Source organism: Daphnia carinata, chromosome 5 (genome assembly GCF_022539665.2).
Source record: "Daphnia carinata strain CSIRO-1 chromosome 5, CSIRO_AGI_Dcar_HiC_V3, whole genome shotgun sequence".
NCBI lineage: Eukaryota > Metazoa > Arthropoda > Branchiopoda > Diplostraca > Daphniidae > Daphnia > Daphnia carinata.
The window spans coordinates 8,013,422-8,035,179 of record NC_081335.1 but is presented as its reverse complement, the minus strand read 5'-3'; the positions used below and the strand labels follow the sequence as shown (position 1 = coordinate 8,035,179).

At 42.0% G+C, this 21,758-nt stretch overlaps 6 protein-coding genes and 1 long non-coding RNA gene across 14 annotated transcripts; 3 read left to right on the top strand and 4 right to left on the bottom strand.

Moving 5' to 3' along the window:
- Window positions 1–1,486: 1,486 nt before the first annotated feature.
- LOC130702891 (tribbles homolog 2-like) lies at window positions 1,487–4,521 on the top strand. Its single transcript, XM_057524505.2, has 3 exons — window positions 1,487–1,996; window positions 3,148–3,934; window positions 4,001–4,521. Exons 2-3 carry the CDS (start codon window positions 3,297–3,299, stop codon window positions 4,509–4,511), a joined length of 1,149 nt encoding a protein of 382 aa, XP_057380488.1. The 5' UTR covers window positions 1,487–1,996; window positions 3,148–3,296; the 3' UTR covers window positions 4,512–4,521.
- Window positions 4,522–8,088: 3,567 nt separating this feature from the next.
- LOC130702889 (NADH dehydrogenase [ubiquinone] flavoprotein 1, mitochondrial-like) lies at window positions 8,089–10,327 on the bottom strand. The gene is made up of 8 exons (XM_057524503.2): window positions 10,269–10,327; window positions 10,058–10,122; window positions 9,825–9,969; window positions 9,323–9,694; window positions 9,115–9,266; window positions 8,821–9,053; window positions 8,554–8,762; window positions 8,089–8,463 (listed from the first exon to the last, which is right to left on the bottom strand). The coding sequence occupies exons 1-8, from the start codon at window positions 10,309–10,311 to the stop codon at window positions 8,267–8,269; spliced, it is 1,416 nt and encodes a 471-aa protein (XP_057380486.1). The 5' UTR covers window positions 10,312–10,327; the 3' UTR covers window positions 8,089–8,266.
- Window positions 10,328–10,712: 385 nt separating this feature from the next.
- Window positions 10,713–11,492, bottom strand: LOC130702898 (uncharacterized). Of its 4 annotated transcripts, none has more exons than XR_009004472.2 (4): window positions 11,377–11,492; window positions 11,166–11,230; window positions 10,939–11,090; window positions 10,713–10,807 (listed from the first exon to the last, which is right to left on the bottom strand). It is a non-coding gene; the product is annotated as an uncharacterized LOC130702898 (long non-coding RNA). The 4 variants fall into 4 exon arrangements; XR_009421005.1 differs by having other exon boundaries at window positions 10,728–10,845; XR_009004471.2 differs by lacking the exon at window positions 10,713–10,807 and having other exon boundaries at window positions 10,869–11,090.
- A 571-nt stretch (window positions 11,493–12,063) lies between these two features.
- On the top strand, window positions 12,064–14,920 carry LOC130702895 (CD151 antigen-like). Of its 3 annotated transcripts, none has more exons than XM_059495234.1 (8): window positions 12,064–12,267; window positions 13,184–13,338; window positions 13,420–13,518; window positions 13,596–13,724; window positions 13,794–13,868; window positions 13,932–14,033; window positions 14,103–14,291; window positions 14,359–14,920. In XM_059495234.1, exons 2-8 carry the CDS (start codon window positions 13,273–13,275, stop codon window positions 14,503–14,505), a joined length of 807 nt encoding a protein of 268 aa, XP_059351217.1. In that variant the 5' UTR covers window positions 12,064–12,267; window positions 13,184–13,272; the 3' UTR covers window positions 14,506–14,920. The 3 variants fall into 3 exon arrangements, with proteins under 3 accessions (XP_059351217.1, XP_059351216.1, XP_057380494.1); XM_059495233.1 differs by lacking the exon at window positions 12,064–12,267 and adding an exon at window positions 12,281–12,381 and having other exon boundaries at window positions 13,186–13,338; XM_057524511.2 differs by lacking the exon at window positions 12,064–12,267 and adding an exon at window positions 12,401–12,547 and having other exon boundaries at window positions 13,186–13,338.
- Window positions 14,586–17,872, bottom strand: LOC130702892 (ankyrin repeat and protein kinase domain-containing protein 1-like). 2 transcript variants are annotated; one of them, XM_057524506.2, is made up of 6 exons: window positions 17,730–17,872; window positions 16,573–16,765; window positions 16,392–16,483; window positions 16,130–16,307; window positions 15,771–16,046; window positions 14,586–15,385 (listed from the first exon to the last, which is right to left on the bottom strand). In XM_057524506.2, the coding sequence occupies exons 2-6, from the start codon at window positions 16,748–16,750 to the stop codon at window positions 14,964–14,966; spliced, it is 1,146 nt and encodes a 381-aa protein (XP_057380489.1). In that variant the 5' UTR covers window positions 16,751–16,765; window positions 17,730–17,872; the 3' UTR covers window positions 14,586–14,963. The 2 variants fall into 2 exon arrangements, with proteins under 2 accessions (XP_057380489.1, XP_057380490.1); XM_057524507.2 differs by having other exon boundaries at window positions 17,734–17,868.
- Window positions 17,873–17,985: 113 nt separating this feature from the next.
- LOC130702888 (signal transducing adapter molecule 1-like) lies at window positions 17,986–20,226 on the top strand. Its single transcript, XM_057524502.2, has 7 exons — window positions 17,986–18,166; window positions 18,301–18,461; window positions 18,527–18,775; window positions 18,835–18,898; window positions 18,970–19,146; window positions 19,206–19,511; window positions 19,600–20,226. Exons 1-7 carry the CDS (start codon window positions 18,124–18,126, stop codon window positions 20,040–20,042), a joined length of 1,443 nt encoding a protein of 480 aa, XP_057380485.1. The 5' UTR covers window positions 17,986–18,123; the 3' UTR covers window positions 20,043–20,226.
- On the bottom strand, window positions 20,221–21,552 carry LOC130702894 (elongation factor 1-delta-like). Of its 2 annotated transcripts, XM_057524508.1 has the most exons (6): window positions 21,455–21,552; window positions 21,263–21,375; window positions 21,113–21,193; window positions 20,717–21,056; window positions 20,511–20,636; window positions 20,221–20,455 (listed from the first exon to the last, which is right to left on the bottom strand). In XM_057524508.1, exons 2-6 carry the CDS (start codon window positions 21,365–21,367, stop codon window positions 20,301–20,303), a joined length of 807 nt encoding a protein of 268 aa, XP_057380491.1. In that variant the 5' UTR covers window positions 21,368–21,375; window positions 21,455–21,552; the 3' UTR covers window positions 20,221–20,300. The 2 variants fall into 2 exon arrangements, with proteins under 2 accessions (XP_057380491.1, XP_057380492.1); XM_057524509.1 differs by lacking the exon at window positions 21,113–21,193.
- Between the last annotated feature and the right edge of the window lie 206 nt (window positions 21,553–21,758).

The following is a 21,758-nucleotide window of genomic DNA, read 5'->3' as shown; positions in this document are numbered from 1 at the left end:
CCATTTCTATGGAGACAGAGGGGATTCTTTAAAGTTTAGTCGTCTTGTTATTCTTATTTTCCGTTTTCCTTTTGGTTAGGAAAGATGTTCTTTTCGTACAGAAGAAATGCTTATCGCTTTCCATTCCAAATAGGTAAATGTTTAAAAAAAAAATTTGCTTTCAAAATGTATATGTACGCGTTCTTTCATGTGACGCCATATAAGGAAATGATCAACAGTTGTATTCCAAAACATTCGTGAAATCAACCACACCTTCGAGAAAGATTTCCTACTCATCTTTGATTTTCTTTTAAATCGCGGGTTCGAGTAGCAAAGATTTCGGTTAACTTAACAAAAAATTGGCCATCAAATATTGAAAAGATTATTTTTTCAATATACAAACATGATATCCAATTGACGGTTGTCATAGGCAACCCCACTTTTTGAACGTGGGAGCAATTGCAACGCGATATCGAAATGGACTTGCGTCATTTTAATTTTTACGTCAGCACCCCGGTGTTGCCGACACCTGTCTGAGCAGGCGTCGTTTATACAACGTTTCTTACGTACGAGTGCAAGCAGAAATAGATTTGTTGTTTTGTATGTGTCGAAACACCCAACAGTTTTATTGCGATGCTGGTAGATATCGAAATAAACTTTACATCCTTATATGCACTTTGAATCGAGATAATCATTTATCCTTGTAAACACGAACCAACAGCTATACCTAATCAATAATCAGCGGAATTGAGCAACCTCAGCCTTGCACCGCGTCCTTGCATGAAAAAGAAAAACACTCTGCCGTCATCGCCAACTATAAGCAATTCCGACCAACTTCCGTGTTAAATAAATGAAAGACGAAGTGTTTTAGCAGGCGACTTGGCAACGCGCATTGCAGGGTGATGTCGTTGCCTTGAGATGGACTGGAAGAGTGATGAGGCAACAGCTACATTATTAGACTAGTCTCACACAAAACTCTTCAGCATCGAATACAGTGGAAAGAACTGGAAGTATTCTGAAAGAGAGAGAGAGAGAGAGAAAGAAAAAAAAGAAGCAGAAAATAATATCTCGACGGTCAAGTCGAACTGTTGTGTCTTTCGCCTTGCCTTACAAAGGCAGACTTTGGACTTGGCCCGCCTTTATCGGGCCAGCGACGTCATTCAACAGCCGTCACGTGATGGCTGACTGCGCGTGCGCAGACCGCCCTGCTTATTTCGATCAAGACTGTTCAATACCAATTCTAGTTGTTACTCGAAATTGAAAGAATTCGTTGAGCTTTCTCCAACTAGGAGAAAATGTCTACCATAGCACCGAGAAAATGAACATCGTTAAAAGCAAAAATGGGGAGGATTCAATTCAAACTATGGAAGTATGATGAAAGAACAGACGAGGAATTGCGACATGCATTAAAAAGGAACGTCGGGTGGCCCGAGGCGGAATGAGCTGGGTGTAAGAGGTTGGGCGGCCATTGATGACGTAGGAGTTGTTCCTTGTGCACCAATAGAATCAGACATTCCATACGCCTCTCACGGCCTTTCAGACGCAGTCATCGCTCGACCATCATGGCGATCGGACTTTAGGATTGTTGCTGTCGCTCTTTGCGAAGTCGAAAAAAAAAAAAAAATTAAAAAAGGCTAAAGGAATCTTACAACCGGGGCAGACTGCAACCCCGCTTCGTTTTGTGTGACGCCTATCATCTTCTCAGTTTTTCGGTGGAAGGAAAGGGAAGGGCCAATCCCAATTTTCAGGACCGTCGTCGTCGTTCTGTTTTGGTTAATTGTTTCCATTTTAACGGTGGGGATTACCGTCGAAGCCATTCGACACGTTATTACCTTCAAGTTTTCCTACCGTATCTCCAAATTTAAGCTTACCAAATTCACGAGACGACTCCCGAAAATTGGGAACCCCTGTTCCCAGCCCTGAAACCCAAAAACCTCGAAAAGAATTTTTCATTTTGGCAACTGGATGTTCATTTTGACCCACTTGGAATTCATCTATGGTTTCATCGTTTTACTTGGTAAGATTTCTTTAGCTAATCCTTTAGGATTTGCTAGAATATTTGCGTGTTTATTTGTGGCACTGAACAGTCGCTCCTTCCTTTTTGAACATCTGGAATCGTCAATTAAAGTCAGTGATTGCACCATCCAGTTTACGAAGAGAAAGACGAAAGGGCATACCTTATTGTTGGGGTGTGCTAGCGTGACGTCCTCTAGAAATGAAGGCCGGCAGTTATCTTTCGCCATCTAGCGGCAGATATCGAGTGCGCTCGTTTGAAACCGTCCGTGTTTGTTTCCACGTATCCTACGTGTACTTGTTCGTGTTGCTTTGCACGTACCCTTCATTTACGTGTTCATGCCGTAGTGCACGTATGCTACAGAGACTGGGAATTCGTTATTCAAAGAGAAAAAAAAAAGAAGGGCAACACGTTTCACCCAACAAGTGCAATGGTTTACCAACGTTCATCAGATTTCGAAATCATTGTCGGACTTTTCACTTGATGGGACAGTCGTAGTTGTGGGACGTTGAGTGGGAGCAAAGTCTCGGTGATAGGACTATTTTTGTTGTCACATCAAATCCATATCACTTAAGCAGGTTTTCCCGTGGTTCGCATTTGGAAAACGTAAATATTTGCCATCGCCATCGGTTTGCTATGGACGTGAATGTTTTTCTCGTTTTTCCTTTTTTTTCACAGTTTAAAAAACAAAACAAACAATGGGTATAAAAATGATTGCAATAGAAGGCCTCGAAAACCTTATTGTCGGTCAAGAGCTCTCGGACCTAAAATTCTCACATTCGAGGGAAACCGAAATTTGTGGCTGGCCTTGTATTACAATCGCGCCATGATGCAAGATGGTGGCCTGGATTGCAAAGGCTTGTTTCGTGTGTCGTCATCAGCACCGTCGAGTATTTTCTGGATTTGCCTTTTTTTGTTGTGCTTTACATTCTCAATGGAGAACAAAAAAAAAAAGGGGGAGGTACTTTTCGAAACGTCACAAGTATCTAAGTCCCGCCCCCATTCCCTTCCCGTCAAACTATTGCGCAATGATTTGGTGTACGTGTCGTGCGGGAAATCACTTTTTGTGGCTGGAGCAGCAAAAGCTGTGACGAAACGCACCTCGTGATGAAATATTTTAAGCTAACGTCGTTTTTTACCCGTTTCCTTTTCAGGTTTGTCAATCGTTGGTTAACGTTGCAACGCTGTTGGAAATACTCACATCAACAGCTGGTGCCTACCTGACCCGACTCAGCTGTGTCTAGTGTCAACCTCTCCCAGTGCCATCCACCACGACCGAGTTGTTTATTCGCCATTAGCAACCATGCAGGTGGCTCGACCGACTCTGCCCCCCCTCAATATCGAGCTGGCCCAAAGGAAACCACTACAAACGGCCATTCAAAAATCAGACGACGTTTCGGCTGATACCACAAATGGAAATGTGATTGAAGCTATCCCACCGACGCCCCTCTCGCCGCCGACGTTCTTGTCCAAAATCCCAGCTGCGGCCCCCGAAGTCTCCCCCGCTGAAATCCTTCTGTTAAACGAACGTTATTTACTGCTGGAATGCATCGAAGGTGCCGTGTCTCCTCAAAGTCAACCACTGCGTCGCTGCATCGACACGGTCACAGAAGAGACCTACTTTTGCCGCGAATGCTCGACATCGCCGTCGACGGCCACGTTGCTAGAGGCTCATCATCGCTTGAGGGATTCCGCTGTTGTGACGCCCGTCTGTCACGTCATCCATGCCGAAGGAGATGCACACACGCCAAAGCTCTATCTCCTCTCGCCAGCCTCGTACGGCGATTTACATTCGTACTTGAGATCGAAGCGCAGGCTGAAAGAGAACGAAGCAAGAAATCTTTTTCGCCAAGCCGCACAGGCAGTGTTTGATTGTCATAAACACGGAGTCGTGCTAACCGATTTAAAGCTCAGACGTTTCGTATTTGCCGATCCACAAAGGTAAAATTTAAAGAAAAAAAAGTTCTGATATTTCGAGAAACTAATTTTGATTTCGATTAAAAAAAGGTCCAAGTTAAGATTGGAATCGCTGGAAGAAGCGATTGTGCTGGAACGATCGGATTCGGACGACGGCGTTTGGCGGAAGCACGGATATCCGGCTTACGTGACACCGGAAGTGTTGTTGAGTCGCGGCGCCCGCTACTCTGGCCGTGCAGCTGATCTTTGGTCTCTGGGCATCATCCTCTACACGCTGCTCGTCGGCCGCTATCCGTTCCAAGACTCTGGACCGTTTGGACTCTTTACGAAAATCATCCGGGGACATTTCACCGTCCCCGACTTTGTCTCGTCCAGGGCCCGCTGTCTCATCCGCCATTTGCTCCGACGTGATCCTTGCCAGCGATTGGAAGCTGCTGATATATTACGCCATCCTTGGTTTAATGCAACGTTGCGTACAGCCAAAGTGGATCAAGTGAAAAGCAAGCCGGAAGCAACTGGCAATGGCGCCATCAGGCCCGAGTTGTCAGTTGTAGACCAAGTGGTACCCGAAGCCCTTGTCGACAGTCGAATGGAGGATTGATAAGACAAAACCTAAAACAAAAACAGAAAAATAATAACAAAAAAAAACTTAAAAAAAACAAACAAACAAAAAAAAAATTCGCTTAAATTTCACATTTTGTTGATAAATCATTATAATATTGTCACATTTTTGTTTTCTTTTTGTCAGTGTGTATGTGCGCGGTGTGAATGGGAAAGTTACTGTTCGTATGTTTAATATGTATCACACAGCCAACGTATTATCATTTTACTATAAATTTGGTCAAACATGGTTTGGAAAAGGATTTTTTTCCCCTCTACCTCACATCTATTATATTACCAATGAAAGGAAACATCAAATTGGATTGAACTTGGCGTTGACAGCTCAATACTTATGAAGTGCGGTAAGTGCAAAACTAACAGCAGAATGAAGGGTTCGCTTCAGTCAGTGGTTGACTGCAGTTGAATGTTTCACCCACAGCTAAATTTGTTGCTTATAATCTAGCATGTTTCCTTATTCCCAATGTTTGTTAGAGGGCTAGGCCAGTAGCCAACCTCTTACATTTTTCTTGACGTAAATTTCCCGTCAGAGCTTATTTCGGTTGTCACTATCGCACAGGCGATGGCAATTTTCTTTCGTTCGTTCCGCTACGCTGCTGCTGGATTGTAATGCATTGTACAATATGCAGGATGATACAAAATATTGAACACTTTGAATCGGTTTGTCCGGCCAGTACGTGCTTGCTGTGATCGTCAGAGTAAGCAAGTAATAACAGCTGACAAGCAAAATGTCAATGCCCAATATACATTTTGCATTTGTCTCTGAACTTGTTTCAAAATCCTTGCTGACAGGTTGTCATCAACAGATTCATCATCTGCATCGATTCTCTTTGTAGTCTATTTGGCAATATTAGGACATTAAATACCTCTAGTCAATATGCACACAAGTTCTCTTAGCCTGTTTGATTTTAAAGGCAATTGCCTTGACTCGACCTTTATTCACTGCAAATTCTTCGTCGTTAATATTGGACCATACTTTTCTGTTTGAAATAGTAACAGCCTACAACTGCTTTCTAACCACTCTTCGCCCCCCACCCCCACAGAAAAAGACAAGACAATTTTGTTAGGAGGTTTAAAGCCGTGCATTTTTAAACTATAACCAAACTGTGATATATACAAACAACATTCACACACACACATCATTCACAACAAGAATTTTGACAAAATTTTTAATACTAAAGGTACACACATTTGCACACACACATTCACACAGACATTCACACAATTTTGCCAATACATGCTTTAAATAATTTAGGGTAATCAAAGGGGAGCTTCATATCCTTGGACGTTTACCTTCAGGAACAGTTGCTGGATCATCTTCCTCCCGCTTGCGCTTAGATAGTAGTTGGGACGGTTCACGATCCTTCACATCCATATTCTCATCCCCAGTCCCAATCTCAAGCCAAGCCTTAGCCAAAGCTTTACCCCTCTCCGCTTGTTCATTCACCGGTTCTTCTTCTTCCTCCTCCTCTTCCTCCTCCTCTTCTTCCTCCTCCACCTCCTCATCTGAGGAAGGGCCTGAAATTACCTGAGGAAGGGCCTCAGGTAATTTCTCACTCAAAGCGTCAAGCAAAGCCTCAAGCGCCTCTATCTCTTCCTCATCCACATCCTCCTCTTCTTCCTCCTCCTCTTCTTCCTCCTCCACCTCCTCATCCCCTTCCTCAGGTAATTTCTCACTCAAAGCGTCAAGCAAAGCCTCAAGCGCCTCTATCTCTTCCTCATCCACATCCTCCTCTTCCTCCTCCACCTCCTCATCCCCTTCCTCAGGTAATTTCTCACTCAAAGCGTCAAGCAAAGCCTCAAGCGCCTCTATCTCTTCCTCATCCACATCCACATCCTCCTCTTCCTCTTCCTCTTCTTCCTCCTCATCCCAATCCTCAGCTAATTTCTCATCCAAAGCGAGAAGCCAATCCGCAAGCGCCTCTATTTCTTCCTCATTCACATCCACAGGCTCAGCAGTATTAAAAAACTCAGCCCAAGCCCTATCCCAATTTCCCTCGTCTTCATCCTCCTCCTTCTCCACCTCCGCATCCTCAGCCAAATCCTCCTCCCTATCCCGATCCTCAGCCAAATCCTCCTCCCTATCCCGATCCTCAGCCGATTCCTCATCCAAAGCCTCCATGAAATATGTAAGCGCCTCCTCATCCAAAGCCTCCATGAAATACCTAAGCGCCTCCATCACCACCTCATCCACATTCCCAGGCCCAGGTCTATCGAAAAACTCTTCTCTTCTCACAGGTACACACATTTTCTTGTTGGCTTGTAAATAGGTTGTCTGAAATATGAGTTGAATATGGTAAGTAGGAGAGGTCTGCCTAGCTACTGGTTAGGTAGTTCAGCAATTTGACTTTGCTACTTTTCAAATTCAGGTAGACGATTGTTGTAATGCATTCCGCATGGCGCGCAGGCCATGCGCGACTGTTCATTCTTGAGAAGACCAATAAGCCCTTGCCCGTGCAGTCTGTACACCATCCGGCGGACTTTAATTCAAATTGCTCATAGTCCGCCTTGGCTCGGCTCTCCCGCCACTCGCTTCCCCGTCAATAGGGGGTGGGATGGCCTGCGTGAGCAAGCAGGCCACCATTTGGGCAATTTATACTCAAGAACGCATTGCAGCCCAGGCAAAGCCTGGGTTGGGCATGCTGCAGCCAGTCTCACCTGAAGCGCGCAGGTTCGTCCCGAGACTAGCCCCATTGCCGCAGCATTAATGCTACGGCCTAGGCCCATACCTTGGGAAAAAGAAAAAAAAGTTTTTTTAAATGGCTCATTGGAATTTAGCTATTGAAAAAGTACGGCTAATACTTCCCGTTGGAGCGGCAGCCATCGCGTTTTTCGCCGCTTAATATCTTCGGTTATCACGGCCAGGTGCAATATCGGGATTTCGGCGTCTTCGGTCCTCCTAATAGAGGAAAAACAGTCGTGCATTGACGATAAAGTTTAGGGACTTCCGTTTTCGGCCATCAGGTGGCACTTTCCAACGGTGTTGTGTTCTACGTTTTCGCCTGCTATTGTTTTCTTTTTCTTTTCATGCCATCAACAGCAGGCAATGCAACAACAACAGGCACTGCAAAAATAGGCACTGCAAAAACAGGCACTGGAACAACATGCACTCGAACGACACGCACTGGAACAACGCGCACTGCAACAACAGGCATTGCAACACCAACAGGCCTTACGGCATCAACAAACTGCGACGCACCACAGTGGCTAACCGGGGTCGGCCGGAATTTCACCCAGTTACCATTATACTGCCAATACACAGCCTCGTAGCTCAGGGGTAATATCCTAATCATTATTTTTTAACCTTCTTCTCTTGTCTTGTTTCATAATTCAGGGATCGATGCTGATGACAACGGCGAAGTTTCCTTCCCTGTTAAGTCGGACTATTGTGTTGGAATTCTGTCGACTTTGTTCTTGAAAATGACACTTTGACGAAATAGGAGTAATCGTAGTATCTCTTAACTTTTATGCCATGGTAGAATCTTTGATCTTCATTCATGCACTACATAATCAACCAGTATGATGTATTTCAGCCGACTATGAGAAAATGCACCAAAGCATCAGGTAGTTCCTTTAATTATATTGTATCTGTCCTAAATTGACATTAACATTGATGATAGTTTTCTTCAATCAAGACATTCTTATGTGGTTGAACCATGGCTGACATTCACTAGGTTCATATGAACCTATGGTTTCTAAAACAGCTTCTACTTTTCTCCCATTTATTTTTACAATTTTTCAAGCAGCAACCTTTTGACACTGCTGACGTTCGGCAAAATTCTTCATTCGAGCTTCGATTTCGGGGCGGAAGTGCCGGATGAGACCTTGAACGGGCCAAGCAGCACCGTCTCCCAAAGCACAAATTGTATGGCCTTCAATTTGCTTGCTTAGCTCCCATAGCATATCGATTTCTTCTGGTTTGGCGTTACCCTCAACTACAAAAAATTGAAATCCATTGATACAGAAAGCGATTAGAAAAACCAATAAATAGATAACATTTTAGAATTTTTTTGCCATGTTCTTACCGAAGCGATACATAATCTTATTCATCCATCCAGTGCCTTCGCGGCAAGGTGTGCACTGACCACACGATTCATGCTTGTAAAATTCAATGAGACGGGCAATGGCTCGAACGACATCAGTCTGCTTGTTCATCACAATCAAGGCGGCCGTACCTAAACCGGTTTGCGCTGCTACCAGGGCGTCGAAATCCATCAACACATCATCGCAAACTCTAAAGAAAATATTTGTAGAACTATGACTGACGAACGGCGGCTTTTTGTTCAACATACTTGCGGGGGATCATGGGTGTGGAGCTACCTCCGGGGATTACGGCCAACAAGTTGTCCCATCCACCAATCACACCACGAGCGTGGCGTTCGATCAATTCCTTTAATGGGATGGACATTTCTTCTTCAACGGTGCACGGGTTGTTGACATGACCCGAGATGTTGAAAAGCTTCGTACCGGAGTTTCTGGGTCGACCGAAACCCACGAACCAATCGCCACCACGCCGACAAATCGTCTAAATAGGTTTTCCGAATGAGTTCATATGCAATTATAAGAATTTATGACAAGCTGCGTACCGGGGCTACTGCAACAGTCTCTACATTGGCGACGGTTGTCGGACAGCCAAAGACACCAATGTCAGCTGGGAAAGGAGGCTTCAGGCGGGGTTTACCTTGCTTGCCTTCCAAAGATTCAATCAAAGCAGTCTCTTCACCACAAATGTAAGCACCTATAACAGAACAGTTTTAGAAACTTATCGTTGCTGCAGCTATTTTGGGAACATACCTGCACCACGATGAACAAAGACATCAAAATCATAACCAGATCCGCAAGCATTTTTGCCAATTAATCCTTGCTTATAGGCCTCATGGATTGCGACCTGTACATTAGTTCCTTCATTGTAAAACTCGCCACGAATGTAAATGTAGGCAGCGCGGGCTCCCATGGCCCGACCGGCGATGAGGCATCCTTCGATAAGCTTGTGAGGATCGTGACGCATAATCTCACGATCTTTGCACGTTCCTGGCTCGCCTTCATCAGCGTTGACAACAAGGTATCGGGGTCGACCGTCAGAAGGTTTGTTCATGAAACTCCATTTCATGCCACTAGGAAATCCGGCTCCTCCACGTCCACGAAGACCAGATTTCTTCACTTCATCTGTTTTAGTTTACATTGCCATTAACTGAAACCAACTCTTAACAACATAAATTCTCTTACTGGGTTCATATTCACCAGTTTACGTTATGACATTCTATAAAATTTATAACAAAAACTTTAGTTTGCTTACTCAGAATCCAATCAACTCCTTTCAATAAGATTTCTTTCGTTTTGTACCAGTCGCCTCTTTTCAGGGCTCCTTGCAATCTCCAATCATGGCGACCATAGAGGTTGGTGAAGATACGGTCTTCATCTTTAAGTGGCCCAAATTTTGTCTGCATTCCAACAAAAGCAAAAACAGTAGTCATGGTTAATGGTAAGCTTGGATAACATTTTTAGCATCAATGTTGTTTCTTTTTTTACCTTAGCAGGAGGGGCAGTAGTGGTAGTATTGTATCGAGTTGAAACAACACTCAATGACTGCACACCTGAAATTAAGTAATTTACGGGTCAACATCCATTACGTAAAGGTACATGAAGTTATGCATAGCTTCAGGACAAAATTACAATTTAATGCGTTATCGATTATCTTAAGAATTTTTGCTTTGAGACATTAATGGCATTAAGAACTTACTTAGATTTGGTCTCGTAAACAGGTTCAACTTTGTTAAAGCCATGACGAAAAAAAATTCACTCTTTGACGAAAAAAAATTCACTCTTTACTGGACCGTAAATTGTTGGAGACTGTTGGAGGCGATCGTCGACTGCAATGGTCGACGTTCGTGAACACACGTTGTTAAACCAACCGTTAGATGGCGTAAAAGCTGTTTCAAACGACCGCTAGGAAAAAACCGTTATTTTTCCCGCCAATTTGACAAATTTATATTCTAGATTTCTGGTTAGATATCGACGTCGTCGACAGAATGTTTTAGCGAGCAATCTACATCTTGAATAAATAAGTGAGAAATGAAACGTAAATGTCAAAAGGTCGAAAATATCGCGTGGTGATCGTTTTGACCTCTGCAATGGGTCCAGATCAGTCGTTATGCAAATGAACACGTAAGACGAGTATAATGAAGATGTTTTTTATCTCTTTATTCATGAAGATCCATTTCATGCCGCTTGGAAAACCAACGCCTCCACGTCTACGTAGGCCAGATTTTTTCATTTTATCTGTTTTAGTTCACATTTGCCATTAACTGAAACCAACTCTTAACAACATAAATTCTCTTACTGGGTTCATATTCACAAGTTTACATTATGACATTCTATAAAATTTCTAACAAGAACTTTAGTTTGCTTACTCAGAATCCAATCAACTCTTTTCAATAAGATTCCTTTCATTTTGTACTAGCCACCTCTTTTCAGGGCTCCTTGCAATCTCCAATAATGGCAACCATAAAGGTTGGTGAAGATACAGTCTTCATCTTTAGGTGGCCCAAATTTTGTCTGCATTCTGACAAAAGCAAAAGTCATGGTTAATGGTAAACTTGGATAACATTTTCAGCATCAATGTTGTTTCTTTGTTTACCTTAGCGGGAGGGGCAGTAGTGGTAGTATTGTATCGAGTTAAAACAACACTCAATGACTGCACACCTGAAATTAAGTAATTTACGGGTCAACATCCATTACGTAAAGGTACATGAAGTTATGCATAGCTTCAGGACAAAATTACAATTTAATGCGTTATCGATTATCTTAAGAATTTTTGCTTTGAGACATTAATGGCATTAAGAACTTACTTAGATTTGGTCTCGTAAACAGGTTCAACTTTGTTAAAGCCATGACGAAAAAAAATTCACTCTTTGACGAAAAAAAATTCACTCTTTACCGGACCGTGAATTGTTGGAGACTGTTGGAGGCGACCGTCGACTGCAACGGTCGACGTTCGTGAATGCACGTTGTTAAACCAACCGTTAGATGGCGTAAAAGCTGTTTCAAACGTCCGCTAGGAAAAAAACCGTTATTTTTCCCGCCTATTTGACAAATTGATATTCTAGATTTCTGGTTAGATATCGACGTCGTCGACAGAATGTTTTTTGCGAGCAGTCTACATCTTGAATAAATAAGTGAGAAATGAAACGTAAATGTCAAAAGGTCGAAAATATCGCGTGGTGACCGTTTTGACCTCTGCAATTGGTCCAGATCAGTCGTTATGCAAATGAAAACGTAAGACGAGTATAATGAAGATGTTTTTTATTTCAAAATTTAGAAAGCATTGACTAGATGCGTTAGCAAAACTTGATCCTGATTTGGGCTTTGAGTAAATGACTTTCTACTCGTCAAACAATTGTCGGCAAAATGAAATTGGCCGCAACGCTAGGTGTCGTGCAAGTAGGAAAAGGGGCGTTTGCGTTCTCCTATACCCTACAGCATTTTCGTTTTATTTTTATTTTATTTTCCTTTTTCGAAGCAACAGTCTCGTTTTAGGTGGATGTGTGCACACAAACAGGATATTCTCAGCTAGTACCTTGGCAACTTCAGTTTTCAGGCACAAAGAGTCCCCGTGTGAGTGTGTGTCTTGTGTCGCAGTGTCTTCCTACCTCCAGCATTGATAGGAATCAACTGTTGCACTCATTCCTTTTCAAACTTGCACGACGCTGTTCAAGTAACTTAACTTTCTACGCGGAAAAGGTTAGTTGAAAAGAAGGCCATAAATCGGCCAGTTGGTCAGTCGTCTTCTGAAAGTTTTCACCATCAGGTTGTTTGTTCCATCAGCGTGGCGACAGCAGCCAGGCGTTGTGTGTGTGAGGGACTCCCCCTTTTTATTTTCTTGTCTTTCGTTTCCCCCACTGAATTGACGTTGGTGTACGAACGTACGTGTTGTGTTACCTCCCCAAATCTCACTCCTTTACAGCTAGCATCACATCTATGTATTTCCACGTACATTTGACCCGACCCTGCTTGCTAAGGGTACTCGTAAAAAGATTTACAGTGTGGTATCGAGATTCACACGCCATTCCCTGTTAATTTTACTCCCTCCGAACAAAGGATATCCATCATTACGTTTCAAATTTCCCTTTTTTTTTCTTGTAACATTTTATGAACGGGAAATGATAGCAAAGTTTTCAACTGGACAGTTTTTTTCATTATGTGCAAGAGGTTTAGAAAGTTATACGGGTTTCAGTAGATTGATCGATGATGGCGTGCCTTCGGTGTGTCTTTGTGCTGTATGCCTTTTCATCGGCGTCCAAGTTTTCAGGAATATTTTGGGTTTTGAACCGTGTGCATAGAAATTTAACCATCTCCTTGGCATTTTTTGTGTGTTCTTACACGTGAAATGAGAAAATATTTGTTATAGAAATGATGGTGGTTGAATATCCGGTTGTAAATTCGTCATTGTGCATGCACACAACAGTCATGTGCATAAAATATGGGAGTTTTCTACTCTTTCCCGCGCGCCATTAGCATGTCGCAATATCCCCAGAGTTGGTTAAGGGGCCCTCATCAATCCCGTTACCTTGTACCACTAAGAAACAAAACTGTGACGTCAGTTTCGCCGTCACGCACAACTGATGGCAATTTACCAACATTTTTTTTTTCATTTAAAGGTGATTTCATAACTGTTTTTGGATTGTTTGGAAAGCATTCATCTTGACTTATCACGAGGCAAACTTGAAGCAAGAAAACAAAACAAAATGCCGCTCGATTGCGGAGCTACCGTGGTGAAATACGTCCTGTGTCTGTTCAACTTTGCCCTTTTTGTGAGTATTGGCTTTATGAGAACGTTAGAGACGTGATTGGGTTACCAGATTCTAAAGGATACAACTGTTTATGGGATGTAGTGGGCTGGAGCCGCTGTTTTAGGAATTGGGATCTGGTTAGCCGCCGACCAGAATTCTTTCCTCACTCTGATCAAATTTACTCAAGCTGAAAATGTGCAGGTAAAACAGACATCACTAGCAATTACAACTACCTCCATCTGTCTTTCGAAACTTACATTTTTCTTGTATTGGCACAGAACTTGGTCCAGCCACAAGTGATCACCCAGAGTGCCTATTTGTTGATTGCGGCTGGGGCTTTCGTCTTCATCGTCAGCTTCCTGGGCTATTGCGGAGCCGTCAAAGAGTCTCGCGTCCTTCTTGGATTGGTACGAATCATTTTTAATTGATGAATGTGTTCATTCATTTCTTCGTATTATATTGTATGTTTTATATAGTACGGCGCCTTCGTTTTGGTGATCGTGGCCTTGGAAATTACCGCAGGAAGTCTGGCGGCAACTTACCAACAGGAGGTAACATATCATTTGCTATATCATTTTCAGCTTATTGAATCAACTTACTTATTGTGGACGTAGGCTGAAAAGGAAATTAAATCGTACATGATGACTGCACTGAAAGAATATTATAGCACTCAACAGGATGCCGATGCGCTGACGACTTCGTGGAACTTGATGCAAGTATGACAGTACAGCGTAACGTTTCCCCTTTTATGATTTTGATTTACTCCCATTGTCTTTCATGCGTAGGGACAACTATCATGTTGCGGCGTCAACAACTTTACTGACTTTGTCGGTACACCGTGGATGAAAAACAAGACTGCTGGCCACTTGTTGCCCGTTTCGTGCTGTAAACTCCGTGGCAAGTTGATCGATTTCCAGCCAGAAGACCCGCGATGTATGACGAGCCCCACTGATGACAACTCGTACCGTATGAAGGTATTTCATTTTATACATTTGCTTCTATTATTTGCGAAATGCTAAATATTTTCCAATCTTTTTAAAGGGATGTTATTCGCGCATTATCGAATACTTCCATTCGAATATGGAGATTGTTATCGGTGTTGGAGTAGGTCTGGGTGTGACTCAAATCTTGGGCATTGTTTTCGCCTTTTGCTTATGTCAAGCTATTGATAATGACTTCATCAAGTAAAAAACATAAAGTACCTAAAATCTCCCTTCATGACGCAGTTGTTATCGTAAAAATCTAAGGATTTCCTCATGTTAAAAAAAAAAAACGTAATCAGATTGGAAAGTTTGTAATTCAGCCTAGGAGTATTTTGAGATGATCGGGACCAAGCTAAGATCTGATATCACTATATAAAATCTATTGTTCATCTAGCTTTCACTTTATTTTTCTCCCGCTCCCCTTATTGTTGTTGTTTTTTTGCGAGACCATGATGAATCGACGAACAAGTGACTATTCCACCATAAAAGCCGTACACATTGTATAATAATAATAATGCCTTATCATGATCACGTTAATAATGTGTTTTTTTTTCTTTATTTCAAAGAACAATTTCAACAACAAAAAATGAAAAAAAAAAATACAATTGATGTTACCGACATTGCAGATTGTTTTCGTTTTTAAATAAGGGGAACGAACTCATTTCAAATCCAGTCTTCGAAGACATCCGAGAAATCGATAAACTGGATCAGAGATGGAGGGAAAAGGAGTTGGGAAGCCAGAAAACAGCTTTTCTCTTTGGCGTGCTCCCGGAATGCAGAGCGTGCGAGCCAGGTCAATCGAGGACACGCGTTGGCACTCGTTTGCAAAAGTTGGAGAATTTTTTTGTCACGAATTTCAGCTAATAAATGAGGCTGACGCATCCACGAATGAGGATCCCGAAGCGTCTGATAAGCTCCAGCAGCCAAAAGAGCTTGGACCAGACGGAGATTACCATCGCGGGCAGCGTGAAAGAGCGGAGGTAATCCTAGTCGGTCAACTGTATCGGGTCGGGCATGGTAACGCAATAATAGAATGGCACTCGATTCATCTCTTTCTTGAACAACAGTGTGTAGGGCAGTCTGACCTGAATGGATCAATAAGACAAATGGCATTTAAATTTCAGGATAAACATGAATAATGCCCAATGTTTCTATCCAGTTTGGAAAATACGATAAATTTAAAGGAGCAAATTAACAAAGGGCTATTTAAACTTCCATATTGCAAACTATTTTTCTTTAAATCCTAAAGCAATAAAAATGAATTCAACACGTCCTGAAACGACGTAATCGCTTCAGACAAGGATATCCCCGGAAGGTTACCGCGGCCAGGAAGTGTGCGGTTTGTTTGTCGTCCTTGGGTTTAAATCATAACCTCTACTATTTTTACAGCGAATCTTCTTATTTTCTTAAGACTTCCCAGAGCATTCTATTTCTTTCGACGAGCGATAGACGTGAGCTTTTAAAATATACCCAAGGGCGTTGGTTGATCGACTTGACATCCAGCTTCAGCCAGCAAGGAAACGATCTCATTTCGCGATGACGTATGACGAACGGCTAAATGCAGTGGTGTCAGTCCGGCGTGATTGCAAGCGTCGACGGCTGCACCGGATGCAATGAGCGCCCTTATCAACGGTGGATCAGTAGCCAAATGTAACGCTGTGTTCCCTAATAAATCAACGGCTCTTGCATTGGCACCGTGTCTGAGCAGTTGTTGAGCTGTTATTGAGCTGGAAGGATTCTGGCATGCTAATAATAATTTTTCAACAAAAAAGAAAATAAATTTTCTTGTTTCTTTAAAAAAATAAACATTTTATCAAGACGTTACAAACCTAACAGTAATGGTGTCCGACCGTCCTGGTCAAGGGGATCTACTGCAGCTTGGTGTTGAAGGAGAAGCAAAGCCATTTCTGGAGACGTGTGTTGAGCTGCCCAATGCAACGGTGTTCGTTTTTGCTCGTCAAGAGCACGAACGCTGGCTTTACTTCTCAAAAGATGTTCCAACAAACCCTTTTTTACATAACAAAAAAAAAGGGAATGAGTCATTCGTTAAATTTAACAGGTCTGAAAATAAATAAATCTTTTTTCTCTTACAAATTGTCCTCTGCTGGCGGCTAAATGAAGCGCCGTTTGTCCTCGAGTATCTGATTGATTGACAGAACATCCCCAGTCAAGCAGCAAACGAACTAGTTTGTGGCAATAGTAAACAAAAGCTCCGTTAGAATTCCCTTAACCGGTTTATGGTAATTCGTAGACGTTTGTGATAAATACATACCGAGATCGAGACTGTCGCGTTCGACGCAAAGGCAAAGTGCAGGTCGCCTGTGGCTACCAAAGAGGAAACGGGCATCACAATCGACTCCGTCGGCCAATAACTCTTTGGCTCTCATTACGTCGTCCTTCTGGATGGCCACTAAGAGTTGCGATTGCAAATTCCACCAGGCCACTCCCATTTTTATCTTTTTTTCCTGTGTGATTTCCAAAGCAAAATGTCGCATCGACTGTGAGCTGGGGCACGAGTTTCAGTCTCATGGAAAACCCAACCAATAAATTCAAATCCATTGATAAAAAGCAATAGCATAGCATTATGAAAAAAAAAACTTGATTTTCTCTTCATCGCCTTGAAGGCGTTTGGCGAGGTCATCGTCTTGATTGTTTTCATCACGATTCGCAGCTTTTTACATTGGAATCAGGAAAAGAAACGTCGATGACCCATGCATTGTTTAGAACGGTAAGCCGATTCAGAAATCAAAAAGGCATTGACCTGTCTCAATACGTCTGATTGGGGTGGATCCTCTGGAGCCATTAATTACGATCTCCCCTTGTGTCTTCTGCTAAAAGCTACAGGCAATTTGACGTGAAATGCAACGGAATTAGAGACGCCGCTCGCGCGCTCGTATTACGGCGAGTGCAAAAATAAATTACGTTGGATTTCTCAGTATGCTAGAGGGCGAAAATGAGGTAGTTTGACCTTGGGAATGATCTTACATTTCTTGTTGTTTTCTTCTTTTTCTGTTTGGAGGGGGAGGGGTTTTTAACTTTGGTTCATCTCAAGGACATGCGCTCGCGGTGTGATGGAGCGGGTTACACACAAACATATGACGAGTTTTAACCATCCATCTTGTTCGTTTCTTCGTCTTTAATACAATTTTTCATACTTGACATTCGGACTAAAACGGTAGTTAGGGGTTTCTCTGAATATTTGTTTAAAATCTCTTCCGATTTCGCATTCTAAACGGTTGGCGTTTGCCAAACATTAAAGACGAATAATTCAATTCCTTTTATTTAGATACGCGATCTTTAGGTCAATGACCATTGATCATCAATGAATTTTTGCGCATTCAATTAACGTATCGTTTTCCTTTGTGAAAGAATCAGATACGCCTACACACCGCACCAAGATATATAGACAAAATACACACAAGACGGTACTTACCCAAAATTTAGAAGAACCAATATATAAACAACGTGAACGTGCAAGACTGGTGTAAAGCTTATAATAAAGCAAGAGGACTACTTCTTGATAAATAAGCACGACGAACTGCCTTTTGGACTTTTTATGGATGGACTAGGGGGGTCAAATTTTCAAAGCCATCTGCATTCAGAGTTTGTAAATTTTTCTGTAAAAAAAATACCACAAAGCCACCTAACGGACGATATAACAACGACCAGCGCAGTCCTGGAATGACAGATGTCTTAACTTGATTTGCGCTGTAGTTTATCGCTTACTCATTACTCATCCGTCGATTCCTGTGTTTTTCTTTTAACTTGTTCTTCCTATCCTGTCTTTTAAATACAAATATCTACTATAAAGGGACATTTTAAAATGGGCATTTTCTCCGGGAGTTCACCATTCGATCAGGATGTCGGTAAGAAAATTTTCACGTACATTTTTAAGAATATAGAGCAGGAAATTCATTACAGAAAATGAGTCTTCTTTTTAATGTTTAGTGTAATTTGTCCCATGCCAATAAAATAAATTTTTTTTTTATTTGTTTTGCAGAAAAAGCAACTGACGAGAAAAATATGGGTGATAACTGGGAGACGATTCTTGATGTCTGCGACAAAGTGAAAGCCATAACCACAGGACCCAAAGATTGTTTAAGAGCTATTATCAAGCGTTTGTATCATCAAAATCCACATGTTGCTAAGCAAGCTGTTATTGTGAGCTAAAAAATCTCATAGCAAATCCAAATATTTTTTTACTAACATTCTGTTGCTTACCACAGCTTTTAGATGCTTGTGTTAGCAACTGCAATAAACCATTCCACCTAGAATTGGCCTCAAGAGATTCTGAGCAAGAGTTGTATAAGCTGATAAAAAACAAATTACACCCTCAAGTAGCTTCCCAACTGAAACAATGTTTGAAAAAATGGGCTGAAGGTGATTTCAAAACTGATTCTCAACTTAGTCTCATACCTGCCCTATATAATCGTTTGAGGCAAGAAGGTTCTGATTTCATGGGGACATCTGATCCAGTATGTTAAAATCAAACAATTCTACAAGTTCTATCTAAATTATTCATTTTATCTACCAGGTAAAGAAAGTAGTTATACACAATTCAGATGTAGCAGCTAAAGAAGAAGAAGATATAGCAAAAGGTATGTTTTGTTTTAGGTTTTTTTTCTACATATAATTGGAAACTATGACCTACTTTTTCCCCACATTGTAGCAATTGCGTTGTCACTCAAAGAAGCAGAAGTGACGACAAAAGTTTCCTCATCCTTGTATCCTTCGATGGCAACAGCTGCTCCAGTTTCACCCGTGAAAGAGCGCCGCAAAGTTCGTGCCCTGTATGATTTTGAGGCCGCCGAAGATAATGAATTGACATTCAAAGCTGGAGAAATCAGTAATTTACATTTAGAAAAGGATTAAACCTAGCATCACTAACCACACATGTCTGCATAGTTCACGTCATTGATGATTCAGACCCAAACTGGTGGAAGGGATCGAATCAAAGAGGAGAAGGCCTTTTCCCGGCCAATTTTGTGTCGACCGACTTGGATGTTGAACCTGAGATTATGGTAGCAAGGGATACGTCTAAGAGAGTCCAGTTTAACGAGCAAGTAGTCGTAGCCACTCTTGAAGAGACGGCTAGTAGTGAAGCCGAAGTAGAGATCGATGAAGCTAAAATAGATCGAATGCTTCATGCCCTTCATGAAGCAGACCCCACAGGAGAACGAAACGATCCCGAAGAGTTAAAAGTGTTAGAAGGTAATTTTCGTTTTTATCCTACTACAAACCAACCTTTCTTTTCCTCGAGGAAACTGAATATCAAAACTTCACAACTATATTATTGTAGATCAATGTGGAGCGATGGGACCCCTAATTGATGCCGAACTGGAGAAACTTGATCGGCGCCACGCTCATCTTACCAAACTAGGAAGTCATTTGATAGAATCACTTGACATGTATCGCAGCCTAATGCGAGAGATGCCGGCCGCACAAGCTCATGGTAATATTACCATGGGAATGCCTGGTCCTGGATATCAGTATACAGGAATAAGCGTTGGATCAACTGTTCAGCCTGGCGGCGCTATGCATGCAACCGGGGCGATGAAATATCCGTTTCCGCAACCTCAAGCTCCTCCGCAGAGTCCATCGTTAGCACCTTTTGCTCCGCCTGGCAGCCAGCCTGCTCCGTTCCCTCCTAATCAAGTCCCCAACCCAATGCCTTATGGAGTTGTTAATATGGGTCAACAGCCTTTTGTTAATCCATACTCCGGTCATCCCCCTAACTTCTAGTTTGTATTAGCTGCGCAATTGTACAGTTACTAAGGCACTGCGTTGTTGTAACTCTCCTTCCTGTCTTTTTCCATTCTTCAAGGTCTCAGTTGTTTCATATCTAATTTCATCAAACCTTTACCCTACAACCCATTTAGTTACTCTGTTGATTATAACAATAAATTCGCATAACTTTCCGTTCGAATCCCATGGAATAGCTTTTTATTTCTACAACTCACGAAGAGGGTTTGCAGATATATTTGCTTAATGGAAAATTGCTTAAATCTTGTTGAAAGCCGCAATATCAACCGATTGGACCAAATCTTCTATTTCTTGAATAGTTTCAGTCAACCAGTCAACAGACACTTTGTCATCCTCTACCACTGTTGAAATCTGAAGTTTCTTGATACCATATGCAAGTGGCACCAGTTTTGCTAAGACACAAACAAGATTAGATTATGTGAGAATACTTGACGATTTTAGACTTACATGTGCCCCAGAGAAGGCCATCGGATTTGATTTCACGCACCCGACGCTCCATTTCGGCCATATCAGTTTCATCATCCCATGGTTTAACATCCAAAATGATGTTGGACTTTGCAATCAATGCAGGTTCTGTGAAGTGTTAAAAAAGATAATTAAAGACTTTGCATACATGAAGACTACAAAGTTTCTTAAACAAAAATCACAATTACTATTGGATTTTTTGGCAGCATATGCTGCAACACGCTCCTGCTTGATTCTCTCTGCCTCTTCATCTTCAGAATCTGAACCAAACAAGTCAACATCGTCATCATCATCAGCAGCAGCTGGCTTAACTTCTGATGCAACTGGTTTTGGAGCAGTTGAAACTTGTGATTGTGATGCAGGTTTGGAGCTTTCCAAAGTTTTCACCCTTGATTCCAAGCTCAATACCAATGAACGGAGATCATCAGTTACCTTTTTCAATTCTTTATTTTCTTGCTCCAGCTGATGAAGTCGACTGGTCAAGTTAGAAGATGGAATGGCAGAGCCAGAGGAAGGTAAATCCTCAACCTACACAATAATACAATGAAATTAGCTTACTTTAAATTCATGACTGCTTAACTTACAGCAGCCAGTGAGTTTTTAATTTGATCTCTGGCTTTCATTATTTCAGCAACAACTGAACAGGATGATGTTCCTGACGAACCCTTGAATTTCACAAGTAAATTTCCATTTTTGACATACCAACCATAACTCGACTAATATTTAATAAATACCTTTGCTAGGTATTCTTGAAGCTGACGTTCAGCATCCTCATAGCGAAACTTCTCATACCAGACTGATTCGCGAGACAAAGCTTCAGCTACGTTAAAGTTTACCATTTTTCCAACTAAATACGAAATATGAAACAAAAATTATGTTAGGCTGTTTAAACAGGGATGCAGATGGGGAACCGGTGCTTCAATCACCTTTTGTCGACGGGGCAATGTGACCAAGAGAATGGCAAAAGAATGATTGGGTGTCAGTAGTCTGTACTGTAACTGTGTCCAATATGACAGTCGAGAGCTTCCACGTTGTGAATGGAAGCAGGGAAACAGCGCTGCCAAATTATAAATTAGGCTGTAGATATCGGGTACTTTCATCAGGGTGTACAGTACAAGGACACTATGTATCCTTATACATCATGCTTTTATTGTTTGCTCGGCTAGACTTTGTACTCACTGCTCAGCTTCTTTCAAAATTATGCTTGCCATTTCCTCAAACACAGAACTC

What these genes read in the sequence shown, in the direction of transcription:
- LOC130702891 (XM_057524505.2), top strand. Translation starts at nt 3,297, where the DNA reads ATGCAGGTGGCTCGACCGACTCTGCCCCCCCTCAATATCGAGCTGGCC. An exon ending in GTATTTGCCGATCCACAAAG is followed by an intron (nt 3,935 to 4,000) that starts GTAAAATTTAAA and finishes GATTAAAAAAAG; the next exon opens with GTCCAAGTTAAGATTGGAAT.
- LOC130702889 (XM_057524503.2), bottom strand. Translation starts at nt 10,311, where the DNA reads ATGGCTTTAACAAAGTTGAACCTGTTTACGAGACCAAATCTAA. An exon ending in GTTTACGAGACCAAATCTAA is followed by an intron (nt 10,123 to 10,268) that starts GTAAGTTCTTAA and finishes ACTTAATTTCAG; the next exon opens with GTGTGCAGTCATTGAGTGTT. An exon ending in TAAGATTATGTATCGCTTCG is followed by an intron (nt 8,464 to 8,553) that starts GTAAGAACATGG and finishes AATTTTTTGTAG; the next exon opens with TTGAGGGTAACGCCAAACCA.
- LOC130702895 (XM_059495234.1), top strand. Translation starts at nt 13,273, where the DNA reads ATGCCGCTCGATTGCGGAGCTACCGTGGTGAAATACGTCCTGTGTCTG. An exon ending in CTCAAGCTGAAAATGTGCAG is followed by an intron (nt 13,519 to 13,595) that starts GTAAAACAGACA and finishes GTATTGGCACAG; the next exon opens with AACTTGGTCCAGCCACAAGT. An exon ending in CTCGCGTCCTTCTTGGATTG is followed by an intron (nt 13,725 to 13,793) that starts GTACGAATCATT and finishes TGTTTTATATAG; the next exon opens with TACGGCGCCTTCGTTTTGGT.
- LOC130702892 (XM_057524506.2), bottom strand. Translation starts at nt 16,750, where the DNA reads ATGGGAGTGGCCTGGTGGAATTTGCAATCGCAACTCTTAGTGGCCATC. An exon ending in ACGCGACAGTCTCGATCTCG is followed by an intron (nt 16,484 to 16,572) that starts GTATGTATTTAT and finishes GCCACAAACTAG; the next exon opens with TTCGTTTGCTGCTTGACTGG. An exon ending in CGATCAACCAACGCCCTTGG is followed by an intron (nt 15,386 to 15,770) that starts GTATATTTTAAA and finishes TGATCCATTCAG; the next exon opens with GTCAGACTGCCCTACACACT.
- LOC130702888 (XM_057524502.2), top strand. Translation starts at nt 18,124, where the DNA reads ATGGGCATTTTCTCCGGGAGTTCACCATTCGATCAGGATGTCG. An exon ending in ACCATTCGATCAGGATGTCG is followed by an intron (nt 18,167 to 18,300) that starts GTAAGAAAATTT and finishes TTTGTTTTGCAG; the next exon opens with AAAAAGCAACTGACGAGAAA. An exon ending in AGAAGAAGATATAGCAAAAG is followed by an intron (nt 18,899 to 18,969) that starts GTATGTTTTGTT and finishes CCCACATTGTAG; the next exon opens with CAATTGCGTTGTCACTCAAA.
- LOC130702894 (XM_057524508.1), bottom strand. Translation starts at nt 21,367, where the DNA reads ATGGTAAACTTTAACGTAGCTGAAGCTTTGTCTCGCGAATCAGTCTGG. An exon ending in TTCAAGAATACCTAGCAAAG is followed by an intron (nt 21,194 to 21,262) that starts GTATTTATTAAA and finishes GTGAAATTCAAG; the next exon opens with GGTTCGTCAGGAACATCATC. An exon ending in TGCTGCCAAAAAATCCAATA is followed by an intron (nt 20,637 to 20,716) that starts GTAATTGTGATT and finishes AACACTTCACAG; the next exon opens with AACCTGCATTGATTGCAAAG.